The sequence below is a fragment of the Megascapheus bottae genome, chromosome 28, assembly GCF_031878675.1.
Source record: "Megascapheus bottae isolate mThoBot1 chromosome 28, mThoBot2.hap1, whole genome shotgun sequence".
Lineage (NCBI taxonomy): Eukaryota > Metazoa > Chordata > Mammalia > Rodentia > Geomyidae > Megascapheus > Megascapheus bottae.
The window spans coordinates 3,302,159-3,321,842 of record NC_143536.1 but is presented as its reverse complement, the minus strand read 5'-3'; the positions used below and the strand labels follow the sequence as shown (position 1 = coordinate 3,321,842).

Sequence of the window (19,684 nt, the reverse complement as noted above, 5' to 3'; positions counted from 1 at the left end):
ACATTCCCAATCTCCATTCTTTACTCTTGTACTCAAGATTGATGCAGAATTTCTTTTAACCAGAGTCAGAATTCCAGTAGTGAAAAACAGAGAGGGAAATATATGTGACTAGTAATAACAGAGACTTTACGTGGGCTGGCATCTTTAGGTGGGGACTGGCTAATTTATTTTTATTTTTTATTTTTTGCAGTACCTGGGGTTGAATTCAGGGCTTTGGGCTACCACTAAGCCGCTACACTTTCAAATCTTTGTGGGTCTCAAGTTCTTGCCCAGGCTTGCCTGACCTCTTGTCACTAAGAAGATGTGTGTGCAGCACCACATGCAGCCATATTTCTTTTCTTTTTTCTTTTTTTTTTTGGGGGGGGGAGGGTTGGTTGTGGGGGTCTGAATTCTGGACTCTTAAGTTCTTCGGCTCAAGGCTAGCGCTCTACCACTTGAGCCACAGTGCCACTTCTGATTTTCTGGTGGTTAATTGGATATAAGAGTCTCATAAACTTTAGTGCCCAGGCTGGCTTTGAATTTCCATCCTCAATTATAGGCATGAGCCACGGGTGCCTGGCAGCCATTGTTGAGATTCGGTTCTCACGTTTTTCCCAGGTCAAGCTTCTTCCTCCTGAGTGGCTGGGATTTCAGCATGAACCATGGTGCCCGACTAGGGTCACCTAATTTTTTCTGGAAACTGGCAACCGCAGAAAAGCTACCAAATTGCCTCTGCTTGTCAACAAGACCAGCCACGGGAAGCTGCGGTCACTAGACGAGGGCTGAGCACAAGCTAGACACTTCCCAGCAGAATGGTTCATGGACTGTGGGACTCATGCTGGACAAGGAAGTGAACTCAAACCTCAGTGGAGGCATGTGCCACTGCGATGTCACGTCTTCCAGACTGGAGCTCATGCACTAAGGAAGCATTTTTAAAGGTCTACATTCTCTGGAATGGCTCTTTGGGCTGTTCAGTGGAGATGTAGAACCTCTATATACGAAAAGCAATCAAAGACAGACACTTTGGTTTTGGCCTAAGGATCAAATATGACAAGAGTAGAGCTAAACATATGAGGAAGAAACAAATCACTCAATGATATCAACATGCAACTGCTATTGTCATTACCGCCTGGGACAGAAACATAGTCGTGTGAAGACAGGGCACATGTGCCACATCCGTTTTTGTCTCTGGGGAGGCAAAACAGAGCCTGAGCTCTCTGCTTTATTTTAAGAGCTATTCCCACACAGGTTACCCACCCACTTCTTACCATACTTCCAGAGATCTCGGATAAAGATGCCAAACTTAAAAAAAATTTAAAAAACACCAGTGTCTCTTTTACACTTGTGGATTATCCTTCCTTCAGGAAATTAGAAATACAGGAAGAAAAAAGCAGCAGAGGAAGCAGACCTCAAAGCAACTTCTGCACTTCTAGTCCCTATGGGTTTTGGTTCCTTTCAGCAACGTGTTCAATGACGGTTTGTTCTGCAGTTTCCTTGCTAATCAGTCTCCTTTGAACATCCTAGAAAGGTTTTTCCATCAGAGCTTCTATCCAGCTAGTTCCATTCATTAGTTTAGTAGTGGCAATTACATATTCTGTTCCTCCATCTTCCAACTGAGAGAGAAACCTCAGGGCAGCAATTTCAGCGAAGGTTACACCCCCAAGGAAAAACACCAGAGTTACTCGGTTTTCTCCTGGCTGACCTATAATGTAAACATTTCACAATTCAAAAGTCTTTAGTATTGGTATACTTCTTTCTGCTTCTTAAGACTTTTTTTTCACTCTTATGAATGAAAAGATCAGTTGGGTGCCAGTGGTTCATGACTGTAATCTTAGCCACTCAGGAGGCCGAGATCTGAGGATCACAGTTCAAAGCCAGCTTGGGCAAGAAAGCCTGTGAGACTCTTATCTCCAATTAACGACCAAAGAGCTGGAACTGTGGCTCAAGTAGTAGAGCACTAGCCATGAATAAAAAAGCTCAGGGACAGCTTCCAGCATTTGAGTCCAAGCCCCTAGACTAACAAAATTAAAAACAAAAACTAGATCAACAAGGCCTTAGTGCAGATAATTCATGTGAAAGTCAGGTACATTGGTTTCACTGGTTTTGATCTCATGCCTTTCTACCTCCTGGGAGCCTGGAGCCTCGATGTGGAGACAGAAAGCTGCTATGCCTGAGGTAATAACTCGGCTCTGGTGCTCATAATAGACACTGGCATCTGACTCCTGAGTGCTTTACAAATGTCTTTACAAAGCAACTCTCCACTACCTGAAAACCACACTGGCAGCATATAATAGCCCGCAGACTGGGACTTACGTTTCTTTTGCAGCCCTGTGGGAAGTGGCTGGCGCTCCTCAAAGTGGGGCCCGGGGAGTATGCGAAGCACCTCCTCGATACTCCGCCAGCCCGGCCGGGACAGTAGCTGGGCCAGTCGCACGCTGAGTGGGGCATAACCGCTGTACACATATGATATGTCTGTTGGATTCTATTAAACAATGAAAGAGAAAGAGCCTATAAGCAAACAAATGGAAATGCCACTAATGAGTCATCAAAATGAACCAGAAGGAATGGTATGGTTCTCCATGGCATGTGGGGTTGTCTCTCTAAATCATTTCTCAGATCATTCCGTTTGACAGTATCCATTTTTCCTGCTGAGATCTGGATAGATACAACATATGAATGAACTGTTTTTAAAAAAATAGAAGCTCATGCCTGTAATCCTATTCAGGAGGCTGAGATCTGAGGATCCTGGTGCAAAGCCAGCCAAGGCACGAAAAGTCCCGAGACACAAAATCAGAAGTGGTGCTGCAGCTCAAAGTCTTAGAGGGCTAGCCTTGAGCTGAAGAGCTCAGGGATAGTATCTAGGCCCAGAGTACCCACGACCAACAAGAAAGAAAGAAAAAAGCAAGCAAGCAAGCAAGGCAGAGGTCTAGACTGAGCAGCGGGCGGCTGTGGCAGGTGCATCTTACTTGCTCATTAACATCATCCATCCAGAGGCGCAGCGTTTTCCGAATGGTTGGGTGATTGTTTCTGCCTCCTGTCTGTGGCTTGAGCAGGCCAGCCTTCTCTAGGTTGTTCAAGGTCAGTATGTGCTCATAGCCATAGGTCTGCAAAAGAAGTCATTTACCCTCCATGTCAGATCAGAAAGGCTGCAATTCCAACATACTAATCTGCTGTGTATGGTACAGTCCAGCAGTGACTGTCAAATGAGCCTGGGGGACAAAGTGGACGGTAAAACTTGTGCTAAAGCAGCTTGCCTTTCAATGCTTATCCAACTCCGTGTTTTCAAGTTGAATTTCACATTTTTACTCTGGTCACATTTATAGCCCAACCTAAAGAGCATCAAATACATTAAATTGATATATTGGATCTAATTAGCTCCAATTAGCTCTAATTAGGATGAAGAAGATCTGTGGATATATATATATTTTGATAAGATCTAGTTTTAAGGGCAAATAATAATAATAAACTCTGTAAAGGATATCTAAAAAAAAAAAAAAAAAAGACAGTAGTAATTGCAGACTCTTCTACACTAATTCCCGTGTGCCTGGCAGTTCTGGTCCACGCACTTCATATTCGTCCACTCTGTCACCTTGTAACCCTATCAGGTAGGTACAGCTAGGACCTCCATTTGCTAGAGGGAATGGATGACTTGCTCAAGGTCACCAGGCAGGAGCGCAGAGCTGACTGGATATAGCTGGTCTCCGCACTCTAAAGTGAGACATAAACATTCTTCGTCAACCTGCAGAGAAGGAAGACTGGAAAGAGGCAAACCACACTGCAGGTGTGAGTCCTAGAGACGGGAAACACCGGGTGGGCGGTACTTAAGACTTTGTTTCATATATTTCTACACACTGCTTGTGAAACAAAGGAAATACAAAGGTTGGCACAACCCCGTGGGGAGGTCTGTGCCCCTTGCCATTCCTAGGCCAGGTGCTGGTGGTTCACGTCTGTAATCCTCGCTACTCAGGAGGCTGAGATCTGAGGATTGCGGTTCAAAGCCAGCCCAGGCACTTATCTCCAGAAGTGGTGCTCTGGCTCAAGGGGTAGAGTGGTAGCTTTGAGCTGAAGAGCTCAGGGATAATGCCCCAGCCACATAACAAACAGAAAAAAGAAAAAGAAAAGAAAAAATACAAAAGCAAAAATATTAATGAATGCTTAATTTTTTTTTCCCTTTTTGGAGACAGCAACTGGCTGTGCATCCAGGGCTGTGATGAGGACTCAACAACTCCACGCTCATCTCACCTGTCTAAGCTCTTCCCAAAGATCTCAGCACACAGTAAGTGATTATAAGTGTTTGCTACTATTGTCATATAAGTAGAGTAGACAATGATACTCAGAAACGCAAAACAAGTCCTTCCTGGTAAAGAACCAGGAAGACAGTAACTACATGCCAAAACAGTATGATTAATTACATACACATATGCATTTGTATCTAGGACTGCACCTATGCTAGGCAAATGCCCTACCGCTGAAGCCACACTCCCAATACTTCTTTGGTTTCTGAAATACTGTCTCAAGTTATCACTGTCTGGATTGTCTGCAAATTCCAGATTTTTCCAACCCCCACCTCCCAAGTAACTGAGATTACAGGTATGTGCCACCATTCATGATATGAAGTCTAGCTTTACAACATGCTTTCCCCCTGGCAAATGAACAGTTGTAGAGTACATTACCTGGAGAATTTCTCTTTTATAATAATCCAACACCTTCTGTTTAAGCCCACTATTGCACACAGATTGCAGGCAAACCAGCCTTAAGACCTTGATCAATGGATGTTTTTGGGCAATACAGTCTTCGATGTAATTGTTGACCTAGAAGCAGAGTATATACAGTAAGCACTGACTATCTAGTATGGGATTTAAGAATCTGATGTTTATTATTATTATTTGTCTAAGTCAAAAATGTGAAACTAGCTCATTATTTTTTCATAGCTCTCCAATCCTGTCACACACATCTTGGCCACCGCACAAACATGCAGTTTATTAGGTCAAATGATAACAGTCCAAGGCCACACCACACTACCTGGCATCCCTACTCTGTGGCCATCTACTGAGAGGTGGCCAAGTGTTTATGCCTGGTATGATATTGTCAACTCAAGAACAGTAGCAATTTATCTAGCATAAAGTATAAGGAGTGTGAGGGTGTGTGTGTGTATGTATGAATATATATATATATATATATATATATATATATATATACAGATAGATAGATATATTTTTTTTAACTAGGGATAAGATTCTTTGGTCCTTTTGTGCCCAGGCTGGCTTTGAACCTTGATCCTCAGATCTCAGCCTCCTCAGTAGCTAGGATTACATGTGTTGAGCCACCGTGCAGGAGTAATTTTTTTTTTTTTTTTAGGTCAGTTGTAGGGCAGGAACTCAGGGCCTGGGCACTGTCCCAGAGTGTTTTTGGCTTAAGGCCAGTGCTGTACCACTTTGAGCCACAGCACCAGTTCTGTTTTTTTGTGGTTGGAGATAAATGTGTCACAGACTTTCCTGCCAAGGCTGGCTTTGAAATAATATCCTCAGATCTCCACCTCCTGAGTTGTTAGGATTATAGCCCTAAGCCACTGTGCCTGGCTTTTAAATTTTTTTTTTATTTTTTTTATTTTTGGCCAGCCCTGGGCTTTTAACTCAGGGCCTGAGCACTGTCCTTGGGCTTTCTCAAGGCTAGCACTCTACCACTTGAGTCACAGCACCATTTCTGGTTTTTCTACATATGTGGTACTAAGCAATTGAACTCAGGTCTTTGTGTATGCTAGGCAAGCACACTAGGCCAAACTCCTGGCCCCTTAAAGATGCTTTGATGCAGCCAAATATTTAAAGAAATAATGACAAAATTCTCCCCCAAAACATCTATCTGGCTTTTCAATTTAACTTTTGCATATTGAAGATCACATCAGGTCTCATGCATGGCAGGCTAGTCTTCCACAACCCAGCTACAGTCCATCACCAAACACGAACACCTTAATTTATCTACTGTACACTCATCTCGTCTTGCCAGGTGATACAGAAAGAACCTTACACAGAGTAATGTTATATATATATATATATATATATATATATATATATATATATATATAGTATAGATGTATATATATTGTACTTGATAAAAACCACTATTTTTCATTCTATATTTGCCTCTAAAATATTTAGGCATGGCTTGGGAATCAGAGCTTCTCTGGTCACAATCTTATGTTTGATAAGCTTTCAACTATTTGTTAGAACAGTTATATCCATCACATACCTTATCCGTGTCTATTCCAGACATAAACTCCTGTTCCACTGTTAATTTATCAAAGAAGTCTTCAGAAGCTAAAAATGTAATTAGCAAATTTGCAACTTAGAATTTCAGTATATGTTGACTTGAACTATGTGATTTTATACAAAGTATAAGAAAAAAGACATAAGCAAAAGAAAGAGCCAGTTGAAATTATTTCCTAAGAAGCCTATTTTCCGTGATAGCGGAAACCCAGAACTCTGCCCTAAATTGTACTTTTGCAGACCAGACTATGGTACTCTGAGGCCATCCTCAGGATTTACATACAGACTCAGGACTTACATACAGACTAGGGATTTACCTACAGTCTCAGGATTTCCAGGTAGTAAGGACTTTGATGACAGAGACTCAGTATCTATAAAAGCTAATTTCCCAAGCACATTTTACTTTAGTCAGTTACAATTGATTTCTACTTCTGTTACGAAAATAAAGGACCAATTTTCATCTAAGATTAAAACCACCTTATCTGGAAAGTATACCCCTGCTTTAATTAATAAACTCTTTGGATTTAACATAAATCTTCTAAGCTTTTCCAAAATATCAAATATAGGTTTCCTATGCCAAGTCTGCAAAGCAAAATTTAAAATTTTCTGAACTCCAGAAGGTTGCACAAGGGGTTACAATATCACATGTCTGTCAGAGGTCCAGAGCTTCTTCATCCCAGAAAATATTTTCAAGGGGAAGCAACAAAATCTACCACAAAACAGAAAAGACAAACTAAAAGTCCCAGAACAGTCTACTATTCTTTTTAAGCAATCTTTCAATGTAAAAAACAAACAAACAGACAGACAGTTTTCACTGAGGTAATCACAAGTGGAACACTTCTTTTTTTGCGTGGTAAGAGACTGAATCCAGGTCCTACCAGTTGAACCAGGGCCCGGTCTGGTTTTACGATAAGGTCTTACTATCCTTTTGCCCAGGCTGTCTTCCAAGTGTTGATCCTACTGCCTCTGTCAGCTAAGGAACTGGATTACAAGCACGTGCCACTCGCCTGACTGCTAGTGAACCTTCTTAACTGTTAGTTAACATTAGACTCTTATTTGATAATGAAAAGTATAATGATAATGAAAAGTATAGACGATGTTAAAATAGAGGGCCAGGAGTTCGCATGCATGAAGACCTGGGTTCAACTCCTCGGTGTCACATCCATAGAAAAAAGCCAGAAGTGGTGCTGAGGCTCAAGTGGTAGAGCTCTAGCCTTGAGAAAGCCCAAGGACAGGGCTCAGGCCTTGAGTTCAAGCCCAGGACTGGGGAAAAAAAAATAGAGTGGACAGGTCTAGGTTGCAGCTTAGTGGTATAGAATGCAAGCCATGGTATTCAATCAGATAAGGCAAAAATAAATATTGGTGTTTGTTTGTCTGAACATGCCTGTGATGTCATAGTGATCTCGTCTCAAAAACAAAACACTGGCTTGGGCACCTGTGGCTCACACCTATAATCCTGGCTATTAAGAAGCCCAGGCAGGAAAGTCAGTGAGACTTACCGCCAATAACCACCAAACAGGGCCGGGAGTTTGGCCTAGTGGTAGAGTGCTTGCCTAGCACGCATGAAAACCCAGGTTCGATTCCTTGGTACCACATGCATAGAAAAAAAGCCAGAAGTGGTGCTGAGGCTCAAGTGGTAGAGCTCTAGCCTTGAGAAAGTCCAAGGACAGTGCTCAGGCCCTGAGCCCAAGCCCAGGACTGGCAAAAAAAATAAAATTAAATTAAAAAAATAACCACCAAACAGCTAGAAATGGAGCTGGGTCTCAAGTGGTAAAGCACTAGCCTTGAGTACAGGACTGACAACACAACAGTAACAACAACACCACCACCACCACCACCAAAAGATCATCAAAGGGTTTAGAGGTATAGTCGCACTCATAGTGCACTTGCCAACAACCAAACTCAACGCCCAGCTTCAAAATGAAATGAGGAAATACAATAAAGTGAAACAGCTGACTTTTCCCAAGAAGCACAGGTGCCAGTGACCTGTGCAGTGTATGCTGCGTCAGTCAGCCCACGGGAAAGGAACCATGTCACAGGACACTTACTAGTGACATCTTTGATTAATTCCGCAATGGAGGTGTGATTGGCGAGGGAGCCCCTTGCGGCTTGCATGTGGGGCAGCTGCGAGACAAACTGCTTAATCTCCCCCACGGTCTTGGCGTTATGCCTTTCCTGAAGGAGACAAGATGGTGGCAGCAGCAGCAGGAGAGGCGGAAATCACAGAGGATGTTTCATTCACATGGGGAAGAAAAAGAACAGGATACACGTCAACCAGTCCAAATCCAGCCACACAAATGACGAAATACCCAGGAGCCAGCAGTGGAAAAGCTCTCAGTTGCTAGGGACGTCATTCTCGTTATCACCTACTGAATATGGGGGGGCCCTGCCCCTTCATGGAAGCTGAACCTGGGGTTTTCAGTCTAAGCTGAAAATTCTAGTACAGGTGATTTTTTTTTCCCTAGAACATTTCAATTCCTTATAAGTTACGCAGGAAGTAATGTAATGAAAGAAGATAACAGAAATGTTTACAATGAGAGCTTCCCACACCTCCAAAAGCAGAAGAAAGCCTGGGGGTTCGGTGGCTTAACTCGTGATTTTAGCTACTTGGGAGGCACAGATGGGGAGACTGAAGGTGAGCCTGGGCAGAATTTTTTTTTTTTTTTTTTTTTGCCAGTCCTGGGCTTGAGCTCAAGGCCAAAGCACTGTCCTTGCAATTTCTCAAGGCTAGAGCTCTACCACTTGAGCCTCAGCACCATTTCCGGCTTTTTTTCTATGTATGTGGTACCGAGGAATTGAACCCGGGTCTTCATGAATGCTAGGCTAGGCAAGTACTCCACCACTAGGCCAAACTCCCGGCCCTCTGGGCAGAAATTTTAAGATTCCATCTCTATCAACTGCGGGGCACATTGAACATAAGGCAAAGCCCTACCCTGAAAGTAACCAGCACAAAAAAGGGCAAAAGCATGGCATGAATTATAGTACCTGTCTAGCAACCATGAGATCCTGAGTTCAATCCCCAGTACCCCCATAAATTAAAGGAGAAAAATTTAACATAGCCCCATATCATGGTTCCGGGAAATGCTTAAGAAGAAACTCCTGGTTCCACTCACATTGGCAGGCACTGAGGGTGACAAAGGTCCCTTTGTCACAGGGAAGCCTTGTCCTGTTCAAGGCAGGGACCTGTCCCTCAGAATATCCACCCCTGTGACTGAAGCGTCTATTCTTCCCAGGGCAGCAGTGACGTGACCTTCCATCCCGGCGTAGCGGGGTGACAACCAAGCCCTGTCTCACCTCAAATGCAGCAGAGATGATCTTTGCCTTCTTGCTGAGCACGGAGCCCACCGCGTTGAAGTTCTTGTCCCGGATCTCGGCATACAGCTCCTCTGCAGAGTTGAGCTGAAGCTTCTTGGCCTCTGTGGGTAAGTCCTTCCCACCATCACCCTGCTTCTTAGGAACAAATTTCTCTGGGGGTAATTTCACATAACCTGCACAATAGGGGAAAAAAAACAGGAACCTGTGTGCAGCTACTGGAAGAACCAATGGTTGGGTTGGTTCTACCAAAAGTAAGCCTTTGCTATTTATTGCATAGCAAGTATAATGCCCTAAGATCAAACCCCGGAACCATTAAATAAATAAAATAATAATAATCAGAATGAAGGAAAGTAGGGAGAGAGGAAAGGAGAGAGAAACAGAGGATAGGAGGAGAGGCCAGAGGGAGGAAGAGAGGGAAAGGTGTCCAAGCACAAAAGATCATTTCCAACCTCCATAGACCACTCATACCAATCTGAAGGTCCTGTCCCTGAGTGACTGTAGCTGTATGGAGGAGCAAAACCCAAAAAGCAACAAGCAAAACAAAATCCCAGAGGATATCACATGACTTTTTTTTTTTTTTTGTGGGTCATGGGGCTTGAACTCCAGGCCTAGGCACTGTGGCTGAGCTCTTCAGCTCTAGTGATTAATTGGAGAAGAGTCTCATGGTCTTCAGTGCCTGGGCTTGCTTTCAGCCTCGATCCTCAGATTTCATCCTCCTGAGTAGATAAGATTACAGGATCTATCACTAGACTTTTTTTTTATAATAATGTTTATTTTTTTATTTTTATTTTATTTATTTATTTATTTTTGCCAGTCCTGGGCTTGAGCTCAGGGCCTGAGCACTGTCCTTGGACTTTCTCAAGACTAGAGCTCTACCACTTGAGCTTCAGCACCACTTCTGGCTTTTTTCTAAGTATGTGGTACAGAGGAATCGAACCTGGATCTTTGTGGATGCTAGGCAAGCATTCTACCACTAGGCCAAACTCCCGGCCCCATGTTTTGTTTTGTTTTTTTGATTAAAGAATTTATTAACATTGATTTTTTTACATCATATTTCAAATGTCATGTTTAACAAACAAGTATTCAAAAAGGGAATCTCTATATACAATCACTAACACTTAGGTTTTAGAACATAATTAAAATTAAGCTGAGTTTGTATGTCATACATACATAATAATCTATGTAATATTATGTCTATAGAGTATATAGCCCGTCATAAATTTTTATGTCTATGTAGTTATGTTTATATCTACAAGACCATGTCCATAACACTGGGTACGCAAATATTGAGTCATCACTCTTGTACTGTTTGGCTCTAATATCCACATATTAAGGATACTATGTGCCTTTCGTTCCTCTGGTCTTGACTTATCTCACTTAACACCATTGGCTGTAGCTTCATCCACTTTCCAGTGAATGCCATTATTTTATCTTGTCTGTTGATCTTGTAGAATTCTATTGTGTGTGTGTGTGTGTGTGTGTATCATATTTTTTGTATCCATTCATCTGTAGTAGGGCATCTGGGTTGTTTCCATTGCTTGGCTATTGTGAATAGTGCAGAGATGAACATAGCTGAGCAGGTGTCCTTATCATATCCTGGGTTATGATGTTCAGGATAGATGTCCAGGAGTATCACTTGACTTTTTAAAAAATAAATTTGTCTTGGTTTTATATCCATCTATGCATACAAATAGTATGAAACGTATTTCTTACCATGGTTTGTGCCCAAAGCAGTCTTCAAGCTGCTATAAACCAAGGATCAGAAACTGGTCTAAGGGCCAAATTCTAGCCATTTCCTGAATTCATCCATTCATCCATTTATTTATTATTATTATTGTTATTGTATATGCAATTTGAACTCTAGGCCCAGGCACAAAAGGACCTGAGACTCTTTTTTTTTTTTGCCAGTCCTGGGCTTGAGCTCAGGGCTTGAGCACTGTCCTTGGACTTTCTCAAGGCTAGAGCTCTACCACTTGAGCCTCAGCACCACTTCTGGCTTTTTGCTATGTATGTGGGGTACCGAGGAATCGAACCCGGGTCTTCATGCATGCTAGGCAAGCACTTTAACCACTAGGCCAAACTTCCGGCCCTGCGCACCTGAGACTCTTATCTCCAACTAACCCCTAGAAAATGGGAAGTGGGGCTTGGCTCATGGGTAGGGTGGTAGCCTTAAGCTGAAGGGATCAGGGACATTACCCAGGCCCAGGGGTAGGGCAGTAACCTTGAGCTTAAGAGCTCAGGGACAGCAGCCTGGCCAAGTTCAAGCCCCATGACCCACAAAAAACCAAAGCAAAACAAAAAGATAGCTTGGAGTAGGGCAAGGTCCATGTGGAAGAAGGCCAGGCCAGCAAGCATGAGGCCTTGAGTTCAAATTCCAGAAGTGTTTCCTCACCCCATCCCTCCAAAAACAGCAACCATGTAGCTTCCATGTAGAAAGGTATTTCTGTGTTAGCTACTTGTGGAAGCAGGAGAAACCTCACTTACTGTTCTGAATGCCATAGATTTCATCAATGAGACCTTCGTAGGTGAGCTGGGTGGCAAGGGGTGTTAATAAATCCACATTTCGATCAAGCAACAAGAGGTTGTCAAAAACAGGGAATATTGAGTTCTGGCTTCCAGTAAACTCTCTTTTCATCCGCATCATCATGTTCGCCACTTGCTGGAAACAAAATATTGGATCAGGCTGGGCCCTCCTGGGAACTAGCAGACCAGAAACACTATCAAAACAAGGAGAAGAACTGCGAGAGGTAGCAGCCATCGGAAGCATTTGCTACTGGCACCCATGCCAACCACAGCGGCCACCACTTCCCACTGTCAGCCCTGGCCACTGCTCCTAGCGAAGGGAGGCTGGCTCTGGGGAAACTCGGCTGTGACTACAGGAGCCCCATACCCACCACTTTCCTCCACTGTGTCACTGAACCCGTGTCCAGCAGTTCTAGAAGCTGGCCTCAGGATGCTTTCCGAGCACATGATTCTCTCTGGAGGGCACAGCCTGACTTTCCAGTGCCTGGAAGCCCTGGACTCAACGCAGCCCTGTGCTCTGAGACTCAGCTTAAACCCCAAAAGCTCCAATAAAAAGAATACAAAGGTGAAAAGTGCCGGGAAAGAGGCACTTGTTCACAGTCTAACGTGCAAACGTGGAAGGCAGGGATCACCTGGGCAATCTCAGCTGGGACAGTGTTCATGCATGACGTCGTCCTCACCCCGGGCACACACACACAAAGCACCCTGGGTGATGACACAGGTCACAGAGGCCATTTCCCAGTCACAGAACTGGTGCCTGACAGGCTTGTCTGTGTTTGTGCCATTTTCCCTTCCTCCCTCATTTTAGGGACCACGAGCCCCTATTCAGCAGCAGGGAACAGCCGGTTCTTACCCGAGCACATTCTCCTTTCCCAAAGATCTGGGGGATGGTTCCATACAGCGCCTGTATGGTCATCAGCCCCTTGGCCGCGTGGTACAGGCTGGTCTGGTCACCTTCCAGATAGCACTCCTGCGGGGGAGAGAGCCACGGTCGTCCGTCTTCCAGGGACCTGCTGGTGCCCTGCGCGGTTCTTGGTGCTGTGCTTCCTTTCCATCTACTTCCTGTTTACTGTGGACACATCACAAAGCTACTGTGCCATGGTGCAGGCTGCAAAGCCAGCAGCCCCAGGCCGGGAGCAGCTGTGTGAGCCCCCCTTTAGGCACAGCTGGAGTTCCCGGAACAGAAGCATGTGCTGACCTATGGTGCCCGCCCTCACTGCTGAGGATAAGCTGGCAGGGCGTCTCCTGGGGGCCACATCACCACCTCACAGGACAACCTAGCACAATACTGTGCCTTTCCTCCCTCACACTACGGATTCCACCGAGGGTCTCGACCATGCAAGGCAAGCACTCTATCACCCGAGCCATGCCGCTTTTGCTTTTAAGTTTGTTTTTCACATAGTTTCAAGCTTTTGCCACAGCAGATCTCTAGCCTCAACCCTTTTATCTCCACCACGATCCTCTTTCCTCTATATCCTGGATAGCTAGCATTACAGGCATGTGCTACTGTAAGTAAATCCATCATTACAAAATTTAGCTATTATTGAACAAGTTCAATGGGAAATATTTACAAGTCATTATAACAACCTTGAAATACAAGCTACACATTAGAAGACACTTTTTGTATAAACCACAGCTGGCATGCAGAACATATAAAGAATCCCTCAAGGCCTAGGGATGTGGCTTAGTGGTAGAGTGTTTGTCTTGGATGCATGAAGCACTGGGTTCACGCAGTGGCTCTGTGGCCCAAGTGGTAGAGTGCTAGCCTTGAGCGAAAGAAGCTCAGGGACAGCGCCCAGGCCCATGAGTTGAAGCCCTAGGACTGGCAAAAAATAAATAAATTAAAATAAATAAAAATAATTCCTAGTTGGGCATGGTGGCTCATGCCTGTAATCCTAGCTACTCAGGAGGCTGAGATCATGGTTCAAAGCCAGCCCGGGCACTAAAAAGTCTGTGAGACTCCTATCTCCAATTAATCACCAGAAAACTGGAAGTGGCACCGTGGCTCAAGGTAGATCACTAGCTTGAACTGAGGAACTCAGGGACAGCACCCAAGAAAGGAGTTCAAGTCCCATAACTAACGAAAATACAATAGGCTGAACATGGTGGGATACACCTGTAATCCTAGCTACGCAGGAGGATGAGATCTGAGGATTACAGTTCAAAGCCAACCTGGGCACTATAGACCCTGTGTGCGTGTGTGCGTGTATGTGTATGTCACGGGGCTTAAACTCGGCCTGGCCACTGTCCCTGAGCTCTTCATCTCAAGGCTACCACCCTACCCTTAAGCCAAGCCCCATTTCCGTTTTCTAAAGGTTAACTGGAGATAAAGTCTCAGGTCCTTTTGTGCCATGCTGGCTTTGAACCTTGATCCTCAGATCTCAGCCTCCTGAGTAGCTAGGATTACAGGCGTGAGTCACCAACCTGGCTACCCAGAGACTCTTATCTCCAATTAGCCAGTAGAAAACTGGAAGTGGTGCTGTGAGTCAAGGGGTAGCCTTGAGCTGAAGAGCTTAGGGACAATGCCCAGGCCCAGGGGTAGGGTGGTAGCCTTGAGCTGAAGAACTCAGGGACAGCACCCAGGCCCAGAGTTCAAGGCCCACCACAGAAAAAAAAAAAAATAATAATTCCTCAAAGTTAAGGGAGTTGGGTATGGTGGTGGGACATGTTTATAATCCCATCATTTGAGAGGCTAGGGCAAAAGAATCAAGAGTTCAAGAGTTCCAGACAAACCTGGGCTACACAGTAAGACCCTATTAAAAAAAAGAAAAAAACTCAACACTGTTAGCTCATGCTTATACTCCTAGCTATTGTACTTGAAGGCCAGCTTGGCAGAAAGCTGGAGAGAGCATTTCTTAATTGAGAGCCGGTGAGGTAGTGTACACCTGTCATCTAGTTAAGATAGGAAGCCCAAAACAGGTGGATCAAGGTTCAGGCGCATACCTGGAAGTGAGATCCCATCTCAAAAACACCTAATGCAGCTGGGCACTGGTGGCTTATACCTATAGTCCTAGCTACTCAGGAGGCTGAGATCAGAGGACTGCAGTTCAAAGCCAGCCCAGGCAAGAAAGTCCCTGTTAGACTTATTGCCAATTAAGCACCAGAAAACCAGAAGTGGAGCTATGGCTCAAAGTGGTACAGTGCTAGCCTTGGGCAAAAAAAGACCTCAGGGGGCCAAGAGTTTGGTCTAGTGGTAGAGTGCTTGCCTAGCATGCACAAAGACCTGGGTTCGATTCCTCAGGACCACATACATAGAGAAAAGCTGGAAGTGGTGCTGAGGCTCAAGTGAGCTCTAGCCTTGAGAAAACCCAAGTTCAAGAAAGCCATGTTCAGGCCCTGAGCTCAATCGCAGAACTGGAAAAAAAAAAAAACAACTCAGGGAGAGGGCCCAGGAAAAACAAAATGAAAGAAACATGAAATGAGCCTCGGCTTGACAAAGTTCACGGAATGCAAAGTAGGACAATATCACAAGCCAAGTACAGCATTCCACACTTGTAATCTCAGCTCTTGGGAGGCGACAGCAAGAAGACCCAAGATTTAAGGACAGCCTCAGTTACCTAGACAGTTCCAGACCAACCTTGGCTCTATAGAAAAACTGAGTGTCAAAAACAAAGGGAACCCAACACAAAACACAACCAGATCATTTTGCATCCATGTTCATTCATTTGGCAAAATTCAGTCTGATGTGAGCGAAGTGCCCCGCTTACTCTGAATGCGCCCTCTGATTCCATGGACAGGAGATCGCCATCAAATGGAATGAGATCTAAACTGTACTCGTCCCTGTGGATGAAGGAGCCCAGAACGCCCAGGTCTTTCAACCGCTGTTCACAAAGCAAGCTGCGGCGTGGCACAAACAAAATATGGAAATCTCTCGCTGGCCCGCGTCTGTCTTCACTGTCAAGGAAATAACAAGGAAAATAGCTTGTGAGCTCCTTAGGATCTGAGGCTGTTTTGCTTACCACTGCCTTCTACACAGCAGGTACTAAATAAATGCTGGTGAGATGAACAGAAAATGGAGATTCATGCCCAACTTGTGGTTCTGTGCTTTTTCCCGAGTAGGAAAGCAGTGCTGCATCACAGAGTGTGGTTTACTGTGATGTCTGTGGCATATCTCCTTGCATTTGACAAACAGCTCTTTAGCTGAACTAATGCAACAGGGTCTGGTTAAAAGAAGAACTCACTTTTGATTCCCTTCCTGTACTCTTCGATAGTGGACCTCCAAAAATAATTCACAAGCTTTTAACATTTTAGGAGCTGTATCAATCGATTGTAACACAAAGTACAAACTGTAGGGAGTGCTTCCTCTATAGATTGGATGATGTATTAAATTTTTAATCAGCTCTTATTTTGTTCACAAAACTCAAGCTTAGATGTAATCACCTGATATAGGGAAAATAAGCACTGAAGTTTTAAAACTAAATAAAACACTAGAGAACTTTCTACTGATACAGCTTCAAACTTGTTTTTGGTATGAGGCCAGGACTCAAACTCTGTACCTGATGCTTTGGCTCACTGGCTAGTGCTCTACCAACTGAGCCATGTCTTTAATCCCACAGCTTCAAACTTTTAGCTAACCAGAGAGAATAAGGTTATAGGTCTCAAACTGTTTGGAACAACCTGACCAGTTTCCAATCCCCATTCTAATATTTTTCTATCCTGTCAGTTTTCTAGGAGGCCGTTTTCCAATGCACTAGCAAGGGTAAGGATTTGTAATGAGGAAGAACACAGTACATTAAAAACTATACAAATACCTTCTTTTGTTTTGATATTTTTTAATTTGTTTTTTTTTTTTTTTTTTTTGGCCTGTCCCAGGGCTTAAGCTCAGGGACTGAGCACTGTCTTTGGACTTTCTCAAGGCTAGAGCTCTACCACTTGAGCCTCAGCACCACGTCCAGCTTTTTTCTATGTATGTATGTATGTATGTGGTACCAAGGAATTGAACCCGGGTCTTCATGCATGCTAGGCAAGCACTCTACCACTAGGTCAAACTCCCAGCCACAAACATCTTTTTTTTTTTTTTGCCAGTCCTGGGCTTGAGCTCAGGGCCTGAGCACTGTCCTTGGATTTTCTCAAGGGTAGAGCTCTACCACTTGAGCCTCAGCACCATTTCTGGCTTTTTTCTATGTATGTGGTACTGAGGAATCGAACCTGGGTCTTCATGCATGCTAGGCAAGCACTTTAACCACTAGGCCAAACTCCCGGCCCACAAACATCTTTATGTTTGCCTTTATAAGCTCTAAGATACCTGAGCACATTTTCAGCAATTATATCCATCAATTCTAGCCTGGGTCTGACAAAAAAAATAATATTCTTGACATCAGCTGCTGGCAAACGACTTCCTTTAAGTGTGAACATTTTTTCCACTTCATGTTCCTGGGAAAACACATATGCAAAAGATTAATGGAAATCCTGGCATTTTTCACTTACAGATACAAAATCATTCATGCTCCTACTCAAATGAATGCTAATACTTTTCTTACAAAATGCAGACCTCCTCAAGCCAAATGCATCAAGGACAAAGTTTTAGGACAAAGCCTGCTATGGCTTTTCAGTACAATGTTAGGATATAGACCACTGCAGGCAAAATGTTTAACATATATTAGAACCACCATCTGTATCAACCAAACAGCTTTGCAAGCAATTGCTAAGAAAAAAAATGTCAAATTCTCTAACTCCTGAAGTTCAGAACTACTAATCCTTGAATAAAAGCCAAGTAACTCATTACCTTCAGTAGTGAATACTGTGCAATCAAGCCAAATGGTCCTGTTAGGTACTCATCCCAAACTATTGCCTAGAAGAGAGGCGAAACATTCTTATTACAGGCAAGATCATAAGAATATCAGCATTGCATCGATATAATATAGCACTTAAGCACTTAAGGAATATCTTCTTCAAACCCAAGAGTTAAAAATGGTAACTGGTGGGCCGGGAGTTTGGCCTAGCGGTAGAGTGCCTGCCTAGCATGCACGGAGACCCGGGTTCGATTCCTCGGTACCACATACATAGAAAAAAGCCAGAAGTGGTGCTGAGGCTCAAGTGGTAGAGCTCTAGCCTTGAGAAATCCCAAGGACAGTGCTCAGGCCCTGAGCTCAAGCCCAGGACTGGCAAAAAAAAAAAAAAAAAAAAAAAAAAAAAGGTAACTGGTTCTGACCACAATGATGATTTAAGCGTCTAAGGGAAAACAAGATGTGAAACAAGTGATGATACAGGAGAATCACCGTCCTCAACAGAAAGAAAAGCCACAGTTTTGTATGCATGTTGTATTTGTCGGCTGAGCTGTATGAAAACTGACAATTATTGAAACCTGTGATATCTGTATTCCTATTTATTACTCCTTGGATTTTTAATTAATGTTTCCTTATGTCAGTCCTGGGGCTTGAACTCAGGGACGGAACTGCTTGAGCCACAGTGCCACGTCAGGCCTTTTCTGTTTATGTGGCACTGAGGAGCAGGGCCTCATGCATGCCAGGCAAGCACCCTACCACCAAGCCACCTTCCCAGGCCTAATTAAATCACTTCAGACAGAGTCTCAATGGATGGCCAGGCTGAACGCAAACTCAAGATGCTCCTCCTCAGCCTCTCAAGTGCTGGATACAGGCAACCCCGGACACACCCTCTCTAAACCTCTCTACGGCTTCTCCTCCATTGGCAGTTCACGTTCCCTTCCAACCAACAGCAGCGGTTCCTGAGTGCTTCGCCCCGTGACCCTCGGGAGGCCGGCATGACAGAGTCCATTCTTGTTTAGATGCTTGCATCGTTTGCTCCGTTCACCACTCTACCTTTTGGGCTCCACTCTCTCCCTGCGGCTCCCTGCGCCACGCCGGCCGCGGTGCCCCGCGACCCGGGCCGGGCCCTCCCGCCTCGCCGCCTGGCCGCCTGGCGAGACCTCGTCCACCCGGAACCCAGGCGGGCCGGGTCGGACTGAGGGCGGCCAGGGCGGCGTGGCCGCCCCCCGACCCTCACCTTGCTGCCCGCGCACTTGTCCAGAAATTCCCGCAGCTCGCGCCGCACCGCCTCGCGCAACACGTTCAGGTTCACTCGCCCGTAGGACAAGTGCGCCGCCATCTTCGCCGCGGCCCCGCCCACCCGCGCCCGCTTCCGGAGCGCGGCGTCACGTGACCGCGGCCGGCCGCTCCCGCCGCGGGGCTCGTCGGGAAGCCGGAGCCCAGAGCCTGTGCGCCGGGCTGGCTTCGAGCCGGGGTCCGAGGTCTCGTCCTCCTGAGTAGCTAGAAGTACAGCGTGAGCCACCGCGGCCTGGAGACCCCGCCTTCCAGATTTTAACGTACGTCAAGAGCACGCGCGCAGACCCTTCCGTGTCTTGCGTCTCGACTCAGTTTCCCCCGCGTCTCTGCCTGCCTCCAAGCTTCTCGTGTGGTGAAGAGCGTCGGCCTACGGCAGCTTCCTAACTGCTGAGATTATCCGCGTGTGTCACCACGCCTGGCCTAGTGTTCCAGCTGTTTATTCACCTCAGGTCAATTCCAGAGTTGAGCTTGAACGCAGGGCCTGGGCACCGTCCTTAGACACTTCCAGCTCCAGGCTGGTGCTTTGCCACCGGAGCCACTTTCAGCTTCTTCTGTGTATGTGGCACCGGGGATTTGAACCCA

General features: G+C 45.1%; 1 protein-coding gene across 1 annotated transcript; it reads right to left on the bottom strand.

The window, feature by feature from the left end:
• Positions 1-1,187: 1,187 nt before the first annotated feature.
• On the bottom strand, positions 1,188-19,157 carry Vps33a (VPS33A core subunit of CORVET and HOPS complexes). The gene is made up of 13 exons (XM_090319978.1): positions 19,044-19,157; positions 17,806-17,871; positions 17,326-17,453; positions 15,788-15,974; positions 12,934-13,050; positions 12,042-12,216; positions 9,537-9,730; positions 8,291-8,417; positions 6,226-6,293; positions 4,653-4,790; positions 2,946-3,083; positions 2,293-2,461; positions 1,188-1,681 (listed from the first exon to the last, which is right to left on the bottom strand). Exons 1-13 carry the CDS (start codon positions 19,143-19,145, stop codon positions 1,500-1,502), a joined length of 1,791 nt encoding a protein of 596 aa, XP_090176104.1. The 5' UTR covers positions 19,146-19,157; the 3' UTR covers positions 1,188-1,499.
• Between the last annotated feature and the right edge of the window lie 527 nt (positions 19,158-19,684).

Excerpts from the sequence above, each read along its gene's own strand:
- Vps33a (XM_090319978.1), bottom strand. The coding sequence starts at position 19,145 with ATGGCGGCGCACTTGTCCTACGGGCGAGTGAACCTGAACGTGTTGCGC. Across the intron at positions 12,217-12,933 it reads GGAAAGGAGAATGTGCTCGG|CAAGTGGCGAACATGATGAT; the intron begins GTAAGAACCGGC and ends TTTTGTTTCCAG. Across the intron at positions 6,294-8,290 it reads ATTAATCAAAGATGTCACTA|CTTCTGAAGACTTCTTTGAT; the intron begins GTAAGTGTCCTG and ends TTACATTTTTAG.